The 16,895-nt window shown below is 42.3% G+C and overlaps 2 protein-coding genes across 2 annotated transcripts; one reads left to right on the forward strand and one right to left on the reverse strand.

Moving 5' to 3' along the window:
• Positions 1-5,526: 5,526 nt before the first annotated feature.
• On the reverse strand, positions 5,527-7,677 carry LOC121874985 (pro-resilin-like). Its single transcript, XM_042379335.1, has 3 exons — positions 7,641-7,677; positions 7,302-7,388; positions 5,527-6,726 (listed from the first exon to the last, which is right to left on the reverse strand). Exons 1-3 carry the CDS (start codon positions 7,656-7,658, stop codon positions 6,499-6,501), a joined length of 333 nt encoding a protein of 110 aa, XP_042235269.1. The 5' UTR covers positions 7,659-7,677; the 3' UTR covers positions 5,527-6,498.
• Positions 7,678-8,923: 1,246 nt separating this feature from the next.
• On the forward strand, positions 8,924-11,184 carry LOC121874986 (pro-resilin-like). The gene is made up of 3 exons (XM_042379336.1): positions 8,924-8,957; positions 9,293-9,379; positions 9,982-11,184. The coding sequence occupies exons 1-3, from the start codon at positions 8,943-8,945 to the stop codon at positions 10,207-10,209; spliced, it is 330 nt and encodes a 109-aa protein (XP_042235270.1). The 5' UTR covers positions 8,924-8,942; the 3' UTR covers positions 10,210-11,184.
• The last annotated feature ends 5,711 nt before the right edge of the window (positions 11,185-16,895 follow it).

Consider the following 16,895-nt stretch of genomic DNA (forward strand, 5'->3'; position numbering starts at 1 on the left):
ATAAAGTTAGTAATGCTAAACTACGACTGGTTTCGCGAGGGTGGGGTACATCCACTGTTTACATGTGACGTCACAGCTGAGGTTAAATAAACGCACAAAACGGGCGAGGGATTTGTTTGTTGACTGAGAGAGAAAAATAACTTCTCGGTGCTCCTGGCACATGGGTCATATTTGCGTATGAAATGAACTACAGAGAGGGAAAAGTTTAAACATATTTCACGGGAGGTGTCACGTGAAGGTGCGCAGGGGGCGGCGGTACACGCACCTAGGACTCCCTCTCAATATTATCACAACTACAATTGTTCTCATTTCAGTGTGTGTGTGTGTGTTTCAGCATGTACGTATATGTATCTATACCTGTATGTCAATGTGGAATTTCTCTTCACCTCTGAATAGATTGGTGTTTGTGCAGGTATACAAGATAATCACGAGGAGAAAGGACTTGAAAATAGACAAGCCTTTGGAATGAGGGAATACCTAAGAACAAGTCCCTCAATAGAACAGGAAAGATCTTGGAAAAGGGTAGTGTTAGAAGGGGCGGGTCATGGAGGTGTTGAATAAGGAGATGTACGGTACAAGAGTGTTTCAACAAGCAACTCTCCACAGCAGTAACTCCCTCTACCTACGACCAAGCTTTAATAATTTAACCTTTGACTTAAACTAAAGGAATCGAACTAATTTAACTAAACCAAATTAACGTAAATAATACAACACAAACTATACTAAACCAAAGACAATTAATCTAACCAAGATACATTAACCTAACCCAACCAAACTATATTCTTAACCGGAAGAGTGGGGTGGGTTTGGGGTAAGGTGGGTTGGGTTAGGGGTGGGGTGGGGTTTGGGGTGGGGTGGGTTTAGTGAGGTGGGTCGGGGTGAGGTGGCTTGGGATGAGGTGGCTTGGGACAGGGTTTGGGGTGAGGGGGTTTGGGGTGAGGTGGGTTTGGGGGTGAGGTGGGTTTGGATTTGGGGTGAGGTGGGTTTGGGGTGGGGTGGGTTTGGGGTGGGGTGGGTTTGAGGTGTGGTAGAGTGGAGTAGGATAGGATAGGGTGATCAGATAACCATAAAATTAACCAAACACGGAAGAGTTTAACAAGAGGTAGAAATCAATCACGTACTCGTATTGGGGTTATTCACACGTGTTGTTTTTCCTTAGTTATTCATTTAGTCGGAGTGAAAAATAGGCAGGTAAGTAGATACGTTAGACAGGTGAGTAGATAAATGCCAGGACAGGCGAGCAGATAAGTTAGACAGGTGAGTAGATAAATGTGTTGTGACACAGGTGAGTAGATAACAAGTTAGACAGGTGAGTAGACAAGTAGACAGGTGAGTAGATAACAAGTTAGACAGGTAAGTAGATAACAAGTGAGACAGGTGAGTAGATAACAAGTTAGACAGGTAAGTAGATAACAAGTGAGACAGGTGAATAGATAACAAGTTAGACAGGTGAGTAGATAACAAGTTAGACAGGTGAGTAGATTACAAGTTAGGCAGGTGAGTAGATAACAAGTTAGGCAGGTGAGTAGATAACAAGTTAGACAGGTGAGTAGATTACAAGTTAGGCAGGTGAGTAGATAACAAGTTAGACAGGTGAGTAGATAACAAGTTAGACAGGTGAGTAGATAACAAGTTAGACAGGTGAGTAGATAACAAGTTAGACAGGTGAGTAGATAAGTTAGACAGGTGAGTAGATAACAAGTTAGACAGGTAAGTAGATAACAAGTTAGACAGGTGAGTAGATAACAAGATAGACAGGTGAGTAGATAACAAGTTAGGCAGGTGAGTAGATAACAAGTTAGGCAGGTGAGTAGATAACAAGTTAGACAGGTGAGTAGATAACAAGTTAGACAGGTGAGTAGATAACAAGTTAGACAGGTGAGTAGATAACAAGTTAGACAGGTGAGTAGATAACAAGTTAGACAGGTGAGTAGATTACCTACCCATTCACCAAACCCATCCTCCTGTTTATCGATCTTATAATCTACTTACCTATCACTATATACTGTTCTCATCTACCTAATTTAATGTCTAATAAACAGTCCCTCTACTTATTTCCTTATTTATCCACCTAATTATCTACTTATCTACTTATTTCCTTATTTATCCACCTTCTTATCTACTTGGCTATCAATTTACTTACCAACCTAACCTAACTTAACCCGGGCGCCGACCCTGCCAGTAAAGCCGTCAACTCCTGGGTTAAACAAGTGAGTGACACTCGGCGCCAAGACCACACTACCTGCCTGACGGAGGTTTATAGCGTGGCTCAAGCTCAGAATTAATTCAAAGATAAGCATTTAGATATCAACGGAGAACTTTTGTATGTGTATTAAAACAAACCGCTAAGAAATGTTTAAGAAAGAAGTCAGTAAAAGTGAACTGAATCTTTAATAATAATGATAATAATAATAGTAGTAATGTATCACCTGAACTTCCTAAAGCTAACCTACTATAAGCTAATCTAATCCCCCAGGTAGCGTTGTGATTAATCTTCAGGTGATCCATAATGATAATGTGATGATGATGAAATATACAAAGAATATTTTTTTTATCAATTGTCGTAAAGGAACAAGAACAAAATGAGAAAGAAATGGAGCAGCATCAACAGTGTGAGAGGTACAGTAGTTGGCCTGGTTGTTAAATACGTCTTGACTACCCACAAAAGGGTAACGAGGCCGAGCTGTCACTGCGTCGTAACCATCCATGTGCTAAAACACGGCCCCGGGGACTTTTAAATACCGTCATTAAGATAATACTGTACACAGCCCTCAATAACACACTCACAAACTACCCAACCACAGCCTTAACTATTTCCTGAAGGTAAGAGAACACGTTGGCACACGGCGACGTCAACAGGCCAGGGAAGGGAGGTTGCACAGCATAAGACGGCCCACACGAGGTAATAACGCACATTAGTGTCTCCCTCAGTAAGGAGTCAGTTTTATGGAGCCGTCCAAGACAGAACGAGGCGATTGTTGCCACCTGTCATCTATTAATGAGTAACCGGTAACTTGGTTTTGTTTACGTGGGTCGCTGCTTACCAAGGATCTGCCTCGCAACATAACGATGTAAATACTCACGTAGCTTCAGGACGCTGAAACTGACGGCACCTTCTGAAGGCTAGTACAGTACTGTAGTTAGCTCATAAGCAATGACCCACCACACCGTCTCCCTCACACTCACCGGATTAGTGTGCGACATACAAGCTCAATTTCCATCAAAATAATTTTTCTTCCTGTTGGTTCAAGAGGAAGCGTCTGTTTCCATGAGAACTCAGAAGTGTTCTCCAAAGTTTTCGAAGTCACAAGGCGAGTCCAGGTGGTGGCGCCAGCCTCCCACTCGCGCCTCTGGTAACACACTAGTTCCGGTCGTCACCAAGAAGGGGAGGAGCTTGATAGGGTAGGCGGGACTACAAGGAGGGAGCGGCGCGCCTGGGGTTGTGGGCGGGGCCTGACTCCAGGTGGGGAGGTGGACGAGCACCTCCCACCACCACCCAGCACCTCCCCCTTCAGGATAATCAAGACCTCCATCCTAGCATTTTTATTCAGGAGTGATTGCAGTTAGGTAATTATTCCACTCAGAACGGTACAAAAACAAGACCAGGATTTCATACACTCCTCCAATAAATGATTTTGTTTGTGTTTTTACCCACGACTGATATAAAGCGGTCAATCCCGGTTCATCGAAGTGCAGAGTTAATACCGAACCTTAACCTGAAGAAGAAAAACTTAGGTTAATAAATACCACCGAGGGAGAAACTAGGAGAGTCGCAGGTAGAGACGTAACAGCCAAGGAAGCAGTGAGAAGGATAATAACACGAGAGGTAACGAATGGTGATGATGGTGAACTGCAGTATAACGGCACAGGTGAAGTTCCCTTGGAGAAAGTTGGAACAGCGATGCAGTCCTTACTCCAGGACGGTGATGGCTAAAGTACAACTTTGTTTTAACACCAAGACGCTCCAACTGGTGAGAAAGACTGTAACGTTGTCGAGAAGGTAAGGATATTTCCCAGAGAGTTTTATAACATCACAGTTATTAGAGTCGAAATAACAAGGCACTCGTAGGTATCTGCACGTAGAATTCTTGACCAAAATATTCTGACGCACAAAAATGGCTGAAATATAATAAAAAGGATAGGTCGGGTGGATCCTAGTTTGAACGAGCCCCAGCTGCTAATAGGCCCCCAACCTAACCTAACACTGAGATTCGGGTTCGGTCCCAACTACCACATCACTAACGGGTCTTGCTTTAATTGGGATCCATGAAGCCTGAGCCCCATTTCGTCTATCTGGGTTGAGCTATGGCCAAAGAAGACAAGGGACCAATTTACTCGACGCCCCCAATAAACTCAAAACACACATACACTTCCATTACGCATTGTAAGTTGTGTCCGGAGCCACTGAACTTCTCACGATAATTAAACACAACTAAACACATATCATATATCTAACTGGCTGACTTAAGCTAGAATACAAAAACCACATAAATATAGCAACAATATCATACCGAGACTCTTACCTTAACTAGATACGTTCACTAAACACCAAACTAAATACAGGTACAGTACAAGATTTCTCCCAAAGGATCATCTAAGCACAGTTTCAACACTTAACTGGTACTAAGTAAACGTATCTAGTTAAGACAGTCTCAATATTGTTTACCATTTTTGTGATATTTGAGGTTTTAGTAAATTTGGCCTCTTAGGTGTATTACGTCACAGGTTACACAGCATATAGACACACTGAGAAAGATCCACACGGTATACAGAGTGAAAGTATAAAATATAAAAGGCGCAAAATAACCCACATAAGAATTAGAACACAGAGATGAGGTTTACTGACCCAGAGATCCAGTTGTGACCTAGAACCAGCCAGTCAGTCTCTCCGTCGCTGCAAACATCAATAAAGTCATCATCACACACTCGTCGTATTGTGAGGAGGCAAACGTAGCTGAAGCACCTTTCGGTCAGCCAATAACCACCGTCCTCACTAACTCTCCTGTTATTATATATACTGTAGTGATGCTTGACTGTGGTTATTCACGAGCTGGGGGAGAGTGGAGGGAATTGGGATTAGTATTTAATTACAGAAAAATGTATTTGTGTGTCAAGGGGGATACTGGCAAGGTGGCCATTGTTGAGAATATACCACGGCCATGATCGCCAATTAATTTCTCTAACCTAGCGTACCAATGAAAAGATAGTTCGGTTGTTTTACGACAATTGAAAAAAAATGAGAGTAATGGGTTAATGATCATATTTATGGCAATAATTCAACTTTAAATTTTATTGTGGATACTGAATTATTGAACGAATCTTATTACCTTCTTGTATTTCAATATTTGTATATCCCATCCACCCACCCACACCCACTCCTGTTCCTGTTCAGTCCCACTCCTACCCAGTCCCACTTATACCCACACACTAACACCCATCCTTACCCACACACACCCACCCCTACCCACACACCCACCCTTACTCACACATCCATTCCTACCCACACACACCCCACCCACACAAAATCCAAAAAGAACATGGTACCAATAATGAACCTCTGACGTCACTCCATAATACAGGTACTGAGATCATTATTTTATTTCATTATATTTTTATTTGTACCAGAGGAAAAATACAATAATTCACACATCATACGTAAGATAAAAAAAAAGGGTCAAATAAACAACAAATATCTGTAACATAATAGGAATAATGATAAAACTTTCAAGACGTCATTATACAGTAGTTACAATGTATAAGTATTATTTTATCAACTTGTATATTATGAAACCAATGAGATGTAGAGAAGGTCCGTGTCTCTCTCACATACACTTCAATGTACACACACACACACACACACACACACACACACACAGTTACGATGGCTGATTCTTTCATGCACGAAATACTTCAACTGTACAGCTTACTCATGTGCATTCTCACTTACTTTCCCTTTCTCACCCACATCCTCTTACATACACTATCACACATGCATGCTAGTATATACACTGTCACACACACTCAACATACTAGAGGTTAACTACATCATTCTCTCTTATGGTGACGTAGACACGACGTAGACGCTTCACCAGTAACTCGGATCATACAGTAGTTTTAGATTCTCGGTGTGTGGAAAGTCTTCCTCAGTACAGGTCATCAGGGCTTCATCACGGGCGTCTGGCTCCTGCTGGTCTCTGGCTCCCAATCCAAGCCACCGGGTGCTGAATATTACCGGTCTGCTTAGGGATGACCTGTAGGCTTAACATGGCTCCATTCATGAGGTTACCGGGGAGCTGAAGGTCCCCAAAATATGGATGTGATTGTTACTGGGTGTTGAAGTTCCCGGTATCCTCACAAGTGAGCAGCTGAAGGCTCCAGGTATTCTAGTAAGTGGGTATGGTCTCTACTCATAGCTACCGGTGTGTTGACTCCACCCGGTACTCTCCTGAGTGTGGTCAGTACTGGGGGCCTCCGGTGTCCTGACAGGTGAGTTGGTCCCTATGCGTAGCCGCCGCTACTGTGTCCCAGGCCACCACCGCCCTCGTAGGTGACCTTGGCGACGTAGCCATCGTCGCCCTCCACGGTGTAAGTGACCACTTGGGTGCGGCCGTCGGGCAGCAGGACGCGGTACTCCCCTGAGGAACTGGTGCCATCCCGCTGTTCCGCGTGGCCGTACTGGTTCCCGGACTCCGCGTCGTTGGCGTCGTAGGAGAATGTGTATATTGCCTGTAGAGGAGCAGACATGGGCCGTGGTAAGGCTTGAGAAGTGTAAAAATTTTAGTTTTTCGTCCGTAAGTATAAGCGCTAGGGTGTTGAAGGGCGGACCATCACCCTGATGATCTGTACAAGTGTGTTGTCTCTTTGGATGCAGACATTGATGATAGTACTCAGTGAGTCCACTGTGAATGTGCATGTACCACTGAGAAGGCGGAAAAGTGTGTGTCAAAGGGCAGAAAAGGTGGCAACACCATTGAGAGGGCAGAGAAAGCTCCAATTTCCCAATGGATGGTGTGAAGGAGTGACGGACAGAAAGTCGCGGAAAGGTAAGTAAGTAAAATTATCATCGAAAGTTCTAAGTCTCTTCACGGACAACCGTGGGAATATAACTACTGTGATACAGTAATCAGATCATCTGACTCTTCGGGCAGGTATTATATTACTGGTCTAATAACAACGTGAAGAAGTTGCAAGGACCATTATAGTTCATGGAGGAGAAGGATTGCATTAGGTCATCATTCACTTCTCTGTGGATGTCTTAGAGGCACAACACCTCGTACTGTAGGAGAGAGAGAGAGACTTACGGGTCCTGCGTTGTCGCCGCCAGCGTCGTTGTAGATGGGTCCAGCCCAGACCGCAGCAACAGCCGCCGCCAGCACCACCACACCCACCTGCCACACACACAGAGGAGGGGTCAGTGTCATGAAACTATCGCCGTTGTGCACCACCTGACTAACTAATCTACTCATTAACTTTTCAAACAAACAAATTATCTACCAACACAGCGCTGCTCTTACTGATCTATCTACTAGTACGAATTGATAGACACCCAGGCCGAATTTTATACCCTTTGTGATGCGTCTCTAAGCTGCTCTCTCTTTTTACCTAACATGATATTCAACATAACGTCTCTTGTCACCCACCTTGAAGAACACCGCCATTGTTATTGTGTTGATGGTGAAGACGTGAGTGACGACTATAGCTCAGCTGGCACCTTATATACCTCCACCCCAAGAGCCACGCCCACATCACCACTCCCTTCAATCCCTGCTGCTCCAGGCGTAATGGAGGTGGATGTCGGTAAGTGTGAAAGGAAATTGGAGGAATGTCACGCGAGATCAGAAAGACGAGCGGTGAAGAATTTTTGTCTGGTTGTAAATCACTCGAGCTTAGGAATTTCAGGTGAGTGTGAAGAGATTACCAGAGTGGCCCAATTATGTCGCAACGCCACAATTAATCTTTATTATTATTATTATTTTTTTTTTTGAGGGGGGAGGGCACACCCCTACATCCTGTGTAAGGTGAAGCGCAGAAGCGTTTACAGTGCCCAACTGGGAAGCATGCGGAGTTCATGCTTGCCTTTATGTCTCATGAGTTAAGGGCGTAGAAGCCTGAAGAGTCAAGGGTTTTATGTCATCAAGTTATTGGAAGTTCCAACAACTTTCCCTGAATACGAATTCGCAACTTTCGATTTACAACAGGAACCTACATTACTGCTAGGTGAACAGGGACTAATGGGGGCTAGGAAGTATGTCCAAACAACTTTTCCACCAGCCCGGGAATCGAACCCGTGACATCTCGCTTGAGAGGCAAGAGTGGTACCGTTCTACCATCGGCGCCCCCGCCCTTTCTTGTTTGATTGTCTGTCTGTCAATTTGTCTTATCTTGTAGCCTTAAGAACAATTTGCTCTGTTGTCTAGGGCGTTTACTGAGCGAGAGGTGATGCAGCTACATATATTGATGGTGTTTAGCTTGACTTAGGACTTTTTTATGTACAGCAAAATATTTACCACTACTTTGCTGTCACTCGGAATCGAGTATGACTATCATCCAGCTATGATACAATGATATGAGTTATTAAAGATGTCACCTTCTTTGGTGAGTTTTGAGGTGACTAAAGAGGCCGATACGGGATCGGCAGAGTCGATCATAGAAACTGCATATATGGGGGGTTGCATCTAGTGCGGGAGGGGCGGCGGCAGCGTCTTTTCGGCGTTGGCACTTGGCTGCCTCGTTATGCAGTCGAACTAACTCGAAAGTAATGACACCTTCTTGTGTGGTGCTCATCCAAGCGTTACGGTGTGGAGTAATTGTCTCCTAAACACACACACACACACACACAATGGAAGTGGTGATGTGGGCGTGGCTGTAAGGAGGCGTGGGTGGAGGTATATAAGGGACCAGCTGAGCTATAGCCGTCACTCACGTCTTCACCATCAACAACAATGGCGTTCTTCAAGGTGGGTGACAAGAGAAGTTGTGCTAACTTATCTAAAGATGTATAATAATTTGTCAGTGTCTAAACTACTCCTTGAAGTAGAAAGAAAAATAATTACGTCAGTATATTTCGAGCTGACATACAATTGGTCCCTTGAATCTGATAACTACGCCATTGAACACACCGCTAAATGTTTGAGGAACTTCCTAATAATTTTTAAAGAACAATAAGGTTGCCCAAGTAGTAGCATAGTCTAATTTGTTGGTTTGTTTATCTGAATAGTTAGTTAATTAGGCGGTGTCACTACTGCGATAGTTTTATCAAACACTGACTGACCATGTCTCTTGTGTGTGGCAGGTGGGTGTGGTGGTGCTGGTGGCGGCTGTTGCTGCGGTCTGGGCTGGACCCATCTACGACAACACTGGCGGCGACAACGCAGGACCCGTAAGTCTCTCTCTCTCTCTCTCTCTCTCTCTCTCTCTCTCTCTCTCTCTCTCTCTCTCTTTACAGTACGAGGTGTTGTGCCTTTTGAAACATAGAATGAGAAGTGAAACATGACGTAGAGACTAATCATCCTCTAATTAAAAAAAAAAGAACCCTTGATATTGCTTCACTTTAAATTAAAAACCATTTACAAATTATGTTAGAGGACAGGCAGGTGTTTTGATTATAGCATACTAAGACTATTCCCACGGCTGCCTGTCTTTTCTAAGAGTACTGTCATCCCTTACACCATCTATCGGATAAATTAAATTTGTCTGCCATCTAACAAGTACTGTATAAAGACACTTAATTGCGTTATCACGTATATTAACACAATTCACCTTTTTGCCTTCTCACTCAAGCCACCAGATTTGTCTACGGTGTTACAGCGTGATATCAACAACGATTAACTACAAGGAGATGAAACACATTAAGTTCTACCGCAGACATAACCTGTCAAAAACGTATTAATACTGATCCACCCTCTTGCAAGTTACCTGCTCCAATCTCTGCCATATTTGTCCCCTCTTACCTTACCATGGCCCATGTCTGTTCCTCTACAGGCAATATACACATTCTCCTACGACGCCAACGACGCGGAGTCCGGGAACCAGTACGGCCACGCGGAACAGCGGGACGGCACCAGTTCCTCAGGGGAGTACCGCGTCCTGCTGCCCGACGGCCGCACCCAAGTGGTTACCTACACAGTGGAGGGCGACGATGGCTACGTCGCCAAGGTCACCTACGAGGGCGGTGGTGGCCTGGGACACAGTAGCGGCGGCTACGCATAGGGACCAACTCACCTGTCAGGACACCGAAGGCCCCCAGTACTGACCACACTCAGGAGAGTACCGGGTGGAGTCAACACACCGGTAGCTATGAGTAGAGACCACACCCACTTACTAGAATACCGGGAGCCTTCAGCTGCTCACTTATGAGGATACCGGGAACTTCAACACCCAGTAACAATCACATCCATATTTTGGGGACCTTCAGCTCCCCGGTAACCTCATGAATGGAGCCATGTTAGGCCTACAGGTCATCCCTAAGCAGACCGGTAATATTCAGCACCCGGTGGCTTTGACTGGGAGACAGAGACCTACAGTTCTTTACCTTAAGCACCTTCACCACCAGCAGGAGCCCGACGCCCTCGGTGAAGCCCTTCTGTATGATCCGAGTTACTGGTGAAGCGTCTACGTCGTGTCTACGTCACCATAAGAGAGAATGATGCAGTTAACTCCTAATATGTTGAGTGTGTGTGTGTGTGACAGTGTATATACTAATGTGCGTGTGTGATAGTGTATGCACAAGGATGTGGGTGAGAAAGGGAAAGTAAGTGAGAATGCACATGAGTAAGCTGTACAGTTAAGGTGTATCGCGCATGTGAGAGCCATCGTGACTGCGTGGACATTGAAGTGTGTGTGTGTGTGTGTCATAACATGAATGAGGGAGTGGTGGGTGACGGGTGAGGATCAACGGAGGATTAGGAGACAAGTGGCTGAACTGTCGACAATGTCTTCGGCACCAAAACCTCCTGCCTCCACACCACCTGACGCGCCCTAACCTGTTTCACTGCACCCCCCCTACTTCACTGCCACCCATCCCCCCCCCCTATTTCCTCACTGCTACCCACCATCTAACACTCCTCACACAGTCCTATCAACAGATTATTATTTACATGTTGGTTATATAAGTTTTGTGTATACGTCATTTGTTATATGTACTGTTTTTGTTTCTCTTTTCGATATTAATAAAGAATAAAACATAATATTTCTCTCAGTATATACCTCACTGTTGGCTCGTAGTGATCAAGGCATCTCGGAGACACTTCTTGACGGTAGTGCTTCTCTGGTTGGCTACTGCAATACAATACACACACATACAACACAACATAACACAAAACAGGCCCGCTTCTGTGTAAATAAATTGTGGTGATCCGATGGTAATTAATCTTATTTAAGTTCATGGTGTTATATTCTATCCTGAACTGAATAAGAAATAAATATTTTAAATATAATAAATACAGTATTGATAAATGGTTAAGTAAAATTATTCCTACAATTTAATATTCAGATAAATGTTGATTTGGAACCGTGTCTTCTGTTTTTAAAGAAATAAAAAATTTAATTATCGATCGTGGCCGTGGTATATTCTCAACAATAGCCACCTTGACACAAATACAGTTTCCTGTAATTAAATACTAACCCCAATTCCCTCCACTCTCCCCCAGCTCGTGAATAACCACAGTCAAGCATCACTACAGTAAATATAATAACAGGAGAGTTAGTGAGGACGGTGGTTATTGGCTGACGTTTACCTCCTCACAATATGACGAGTGTGTGATGACGACTTTATTGATGTTTGCAGCGACGGAGAGACTGACTGGCTGGCTCTCGCTCACAACTAGACCCAGTAAACCATCTTTGTCTTGTAACTCTCGTGTGGATAACTTTGCGCCCTTTATGTTAAATATTTTATTCACATACCGCTACAAATAAGCAATTGTCCAGTTCGACAATGATATTTTATAACGAAATTTGATATATTAGTAAATATTACACTTTATACAAGGGAACTTTTAGTACAGGAAACGTATTACGCATATAGTGGAAAAATTTACTACAATGTGAAGATAACTTTAGGTAAGAGCATTAGCACGTCACACCCTTCCTCAGCTGGTGTGTGACGAGGGTGTGACGCACTGAAGCATCTTGTGACAGCAGTTTTCCTTATTCACCGTTTGCTTAGAATTTATCAAACATTTCAAGCATTTTTTTTTCCAACTTAAATAAACAGTCAAAACACCATTCAGGGTTTGGGAAGTTTGTAAAAAATAACTTGGACACCAACACTGATACCGGAGGAAGATGACGTGGGACAGAAAGCGAAGAGTTACTGTAAGTGGATTCTGATTATCAAACTCAACCTAGAAATCATAAACATAAAACTGTATACAAGAATTCGTACTTGATCTAAAAATTTCGTTATGTGGTTATGTATCAGAAACCGCCTGTGTGACGTACGTAAAGACAGACGGATGTGGAAAACACTATATCCCCCTTTAGTACTCATGGCGGTGAATAAAAAAAAATAGTCTCTTTTACATGATTTTGTTTTTGTTTGGGTAATCTTTCAGTAAATTTTGAATTTTATGAGAATATCGACCATGACAGCAGCGGGAAGATACACAATTCTCTAAAACGACCACAAGACATCTGGTGGTGATGAGTCTTGATCATATTGCCGTGTCAGCTACCGAGTCTCCCCCCCCCCCACACCCCTCCCCTCATACTCACTACCTGGGTCTGCTGTAGGAGGAGGCTCTAACACTGTCTTGGTCTCGTTACTTTGGTTATACCTAACTAACTGTGTTGTTTTGGGTTTGTGAAATATTACATTGGTAAGAATAATACCCTCACACCCCCTCTCATCTCCCTTCCTTTCCGCCTCATCCTCTTCCTTACCAATAGTTTCTACCCTCTTCTCCACCTCTACATTTTCTCATACATCTATCTCCTTAGCCATTATTATCTCTTTCCTCTCCCTCTCCCTTCATCTCCTCATACTTCTGCCTCCCCCCTTCTTTGATCCTTCTTCCCCGACCCTATAGCCCCTCCTCCTAAATAGACCGTGACTTTGACGTATCTAATGCTGTGCTTAGAAACATACAAGTCAAAATCATGAGCTCTGATCTAGAAGTAATGAAAAATGCACAAAGTCCTGACAGTTGTATCATCAGCAAACACAAAAAAAATGTTACAAGAGGTACTGGTATGGCCAACAAAAGGACAGATCCAGACAATGTGATGTGGTCGTAGTCAGAATTAAGGCAAGGATCATAGGCACATCTAGCAAGTTATAAGGCTGTACCCATAGCGGAACACTCAGCATGTAAAATTTGTGATAAACGTTTAAAGCATACTCTTGCATATTATACAGTATTAAAAACAGAACACTAACAAAGACGTCAAACTACAGGGTACAAGGCTTACTGTATTATGAACTATGTAACTACTACATTGAATCAGAAAGAGTTGAAGATATTTTAACAGTTTATCCCAAATTTGCTACAGTGATTAGCCCTTAATTATATTGTGACACTAACGAATATGACCTAATCTATTATCTCCTATTGTGTATGAACCTCTGTCCTATGTGGCAGTAAACAGTGATAGCACCTTTTGTGACTGAACTACAGAGATCAGGCAAATTTGTACCTCAATCTCCCCTCCTTCCTTCCCATATGAGAGAGAGAGAGAGAGAGAGTATCCCGTCTCTCTGGTCAGGAGTGCCTCGCATGGGCCGTCACTTTCACTTACTTTAGGTAGTAAGCTCTGTAAGGTGCACTCACTCGACCACATCAAGATAAGTAATGCTTAGTGACGGTTCTTGGTGACGTTAGCGTGACTGTAACGGTGAGTGAGGGTGTGGCTGGTGATGCTGCCAGGTGAGATGAGGTACGGCACCATGTGTCTGTTTTGGTGAATCATGCACCTGATGATGATGATGATGATGATGATGATGATGATGATGATGATGATGATGGTGGTGGTGAAGGTGGTAAGAATAACGAAATATCTGGTGATGGTATGAGGTATCTAGTAATGGTACTAGTGGTACCTGGTGATGGGTCTTGGTGAGTAATTATTTCTGATGAACGTAATAGCAATACCTAGTTAATTAACGTAGTAATTTACACCCATGATGGTATACAGGATACTTGTAGTCGTATTGGTGACGTGGATATGCTAGTGACATCTCTGCGTTAGAGTGAAATAGCAAAACAAGCCGAACGATATATTTTTTCAATACACATATATATTTTTTTTTAGAATTTACCGACACAAAAGTCACCCTGTATACCTTCTACCCATCCGTGACAGCCTATAGCTTGTACGGAAGTAAGAATGGCAGGAAAAGTTTAGTGTGTGTGGACTTACAGACAAACACACGCACATAATACTAGACCGCAGTGTGTCATTCACTCCCAGGAAAAGGGGTCTTACGGCTCATTACGTTCGGTAGAGAATTGGGAAATGACCCTTGAGTGAAACTACGCCAGTGGGTCACCCTTATGTTTGTCTCTGTGTTACTCCGAATAGAACGAGAGAGAGAGAGAGAGAGAGAGAGAGAGAGATAGGAGAAATTAGTCGAAGCAAAAGACGATAAAACCAACCACCAAGAAGTCCAAAAAATACGATGTATAAAAATTAATAATACAAAACGCAAAGAAAAAATGAATAAAAATAAAGAAATAGAGAAATAAATGATGAATAGAAAAATAATAAAGAGGGAGAGACGAAGGGGATAAATAAAGAACAAAAATAATATTCATGGACAGTATAGGAAACGATTAAAGGAACTACAAGAATACGAAAAAAAGAAAAAAAACGATTTGGGAATAATTGTGAACGAAGAAGGTTTGGCTGCGGATGAATGGAGTAAGAAAACGATAATAAAGGTGGATAGCAATTTAGGATGAATAAAAACAAGGAAAATAAAGTGTAACAATATTGAGGTGGGTAAAAACAAAAGTGTAGACACAGTGGATAAAAAGTGGTATGTAATTAGTAAGCAATAGCGAAGAGGATAAATAATGGGTTAACAATAAGCAAAAAGAATAATTAACAAATATGTAAAAAAATAAATAAATAATTCACTGTTAATAATAAATTCTAAGCTCATATGATATATTTATGTAGCTGTAAGTAACTTTAGAATCCGAAAAGTTTGTCTTATCGTAGAATAATGATGACATTAGAAAAAAATAATAATTTGCACAAAAAAAATTGGGAAACAAAGTAATGTTGATTAAAAGACCTGATCCGTATTAAAAGTCAATGATGATATGAGGGACTGTAAAAAATGGTAATGTATGAGAACACCACTACCACCAGTAGTAGTTCGATTTCGTTCATTTATCTCACAGATGTTCTTATCATTATAGTAAGTATTTTAAAAGAAGTGACATTTACTAGAAACTAATAGAACCTGACGTCATCAAACAAGGAAGCCTACCTAACCTTACCTAACTCTCTACCCGGGGGGGGGGGGTGGGGGAGCCACTCCTCTTCCATATTAAACAGAAAGTACTTATTTTGATATCTGGTACATATGAAAGCAACTCTGTTTAAGTGTCACGGTGCAATTTACTTTTTGTGTGTGTGTGGACGTGAGACTGTTCGGACCAAGCAGATCGGTTGTTAACACTCAGACGGCACGCGGAGACAAGGCATATTATTCGGAGGAGTATTGTATTTTCGGTAAATAATTAATTTCTTCGCGTATAAAGCACGCAGAGACATCATTTTAGTGTCATATCAGATTTTTACCGTGTTTCATCCGAATTTTCCCTCATTTTTCATGCCTTGCCCCCTACAGGTAATTTATGATCGTTGAGTAGAGTAATGAAAATAAATATACTTATAATTAAAATACTCCCTATGACGATCAGAACATCTGTGCCAAAAATTAACGAAATCGAACAATTGCTTCTGGTGGTAACGGTTTCCTTATAAATTACCTAAAACATAAATTGAGAAAGACTAAAGTAGATAAGAAGAAATCATTTAAACAAGTGGAAATAAACAATATTACTGAAGTCTCTCATATTACGTTCTCTTTAATAATAAATTAAAAGAAAATAGACAATATTTAGCACAAACTATTTTATTATGACAGCCTATACTACAGTATGTAATTTTCACGTATATACTTTTACCCTGTCTACAATACGGCCAATTCATTTTATAAGGATCCTCACCAACCCACCTGATTACCCGTATTGTAAAAATTGGCACAATCATTGCGGACATCACTGCAGTAGCAAAGACCAACGTTATCCTCTTCGCCATTGATCGATTTGTTAGCCGTCATGGGCGGGGTAGATCACGTCTACATCACTCCCGACCACAAAAAAAAACGACAGAGAGCTCAGATACAAATTGAAAGAGTTAAAAACGACCCAAAATGTGGGAATGATCAACTATAGATCAGAAGATGGGGAGGTCGAACTAATGTTCCAGGAGGGCAAGAGGCGAACTACCTGTTAATGATGTCAACATACAGTATATTTTAAGTAATATTACAACCACCCAAGTGAGACATGAGAGATTCTACTAAACCTCGAGGCTCACAGCCATCAAATAGGACAATACTAGAAACTGGGCAAAGAATTCTAGTTAATAAGGCTGAAGTATTAAGCGCATATGACAGACGCAGAACAACCAAATATCATTGGAATCAGCCGCTGAGCGAATCATTCAGAAAGGACAAGGCTACAAGAGGTGGTGGTATATTATTGTATGTCAAAGAACACTTGGCAGTGACCATTAATGACGAGCTAAGTGAAATGGGATCATCCGAATCTATTTGAAGTGATTTGACAGCACAAAACAAAAGTTAACTGACAGTAGGTGAGTGCTATACTGTATGGTCGACTGCATCGGGGCGGGGAAGTGTCACTACTCCCTATTCA

Source organism: Homarus americanus, unplaced genomic scaffold (genome assembly GCF_018991925.1).
Source record: "Homarus americanus isolate GMGI-L3 unplaced genomic scaffold, GMGI_Hamer_2.0 scaffold13381, whole genome shotgun sequence".
Taxonomy (NCBI): Eukaryota; Metazoa; Arthropoda; class Malacostraca; order Decapoda; family Nephropidae; genus Homarus; species Homarus americanus.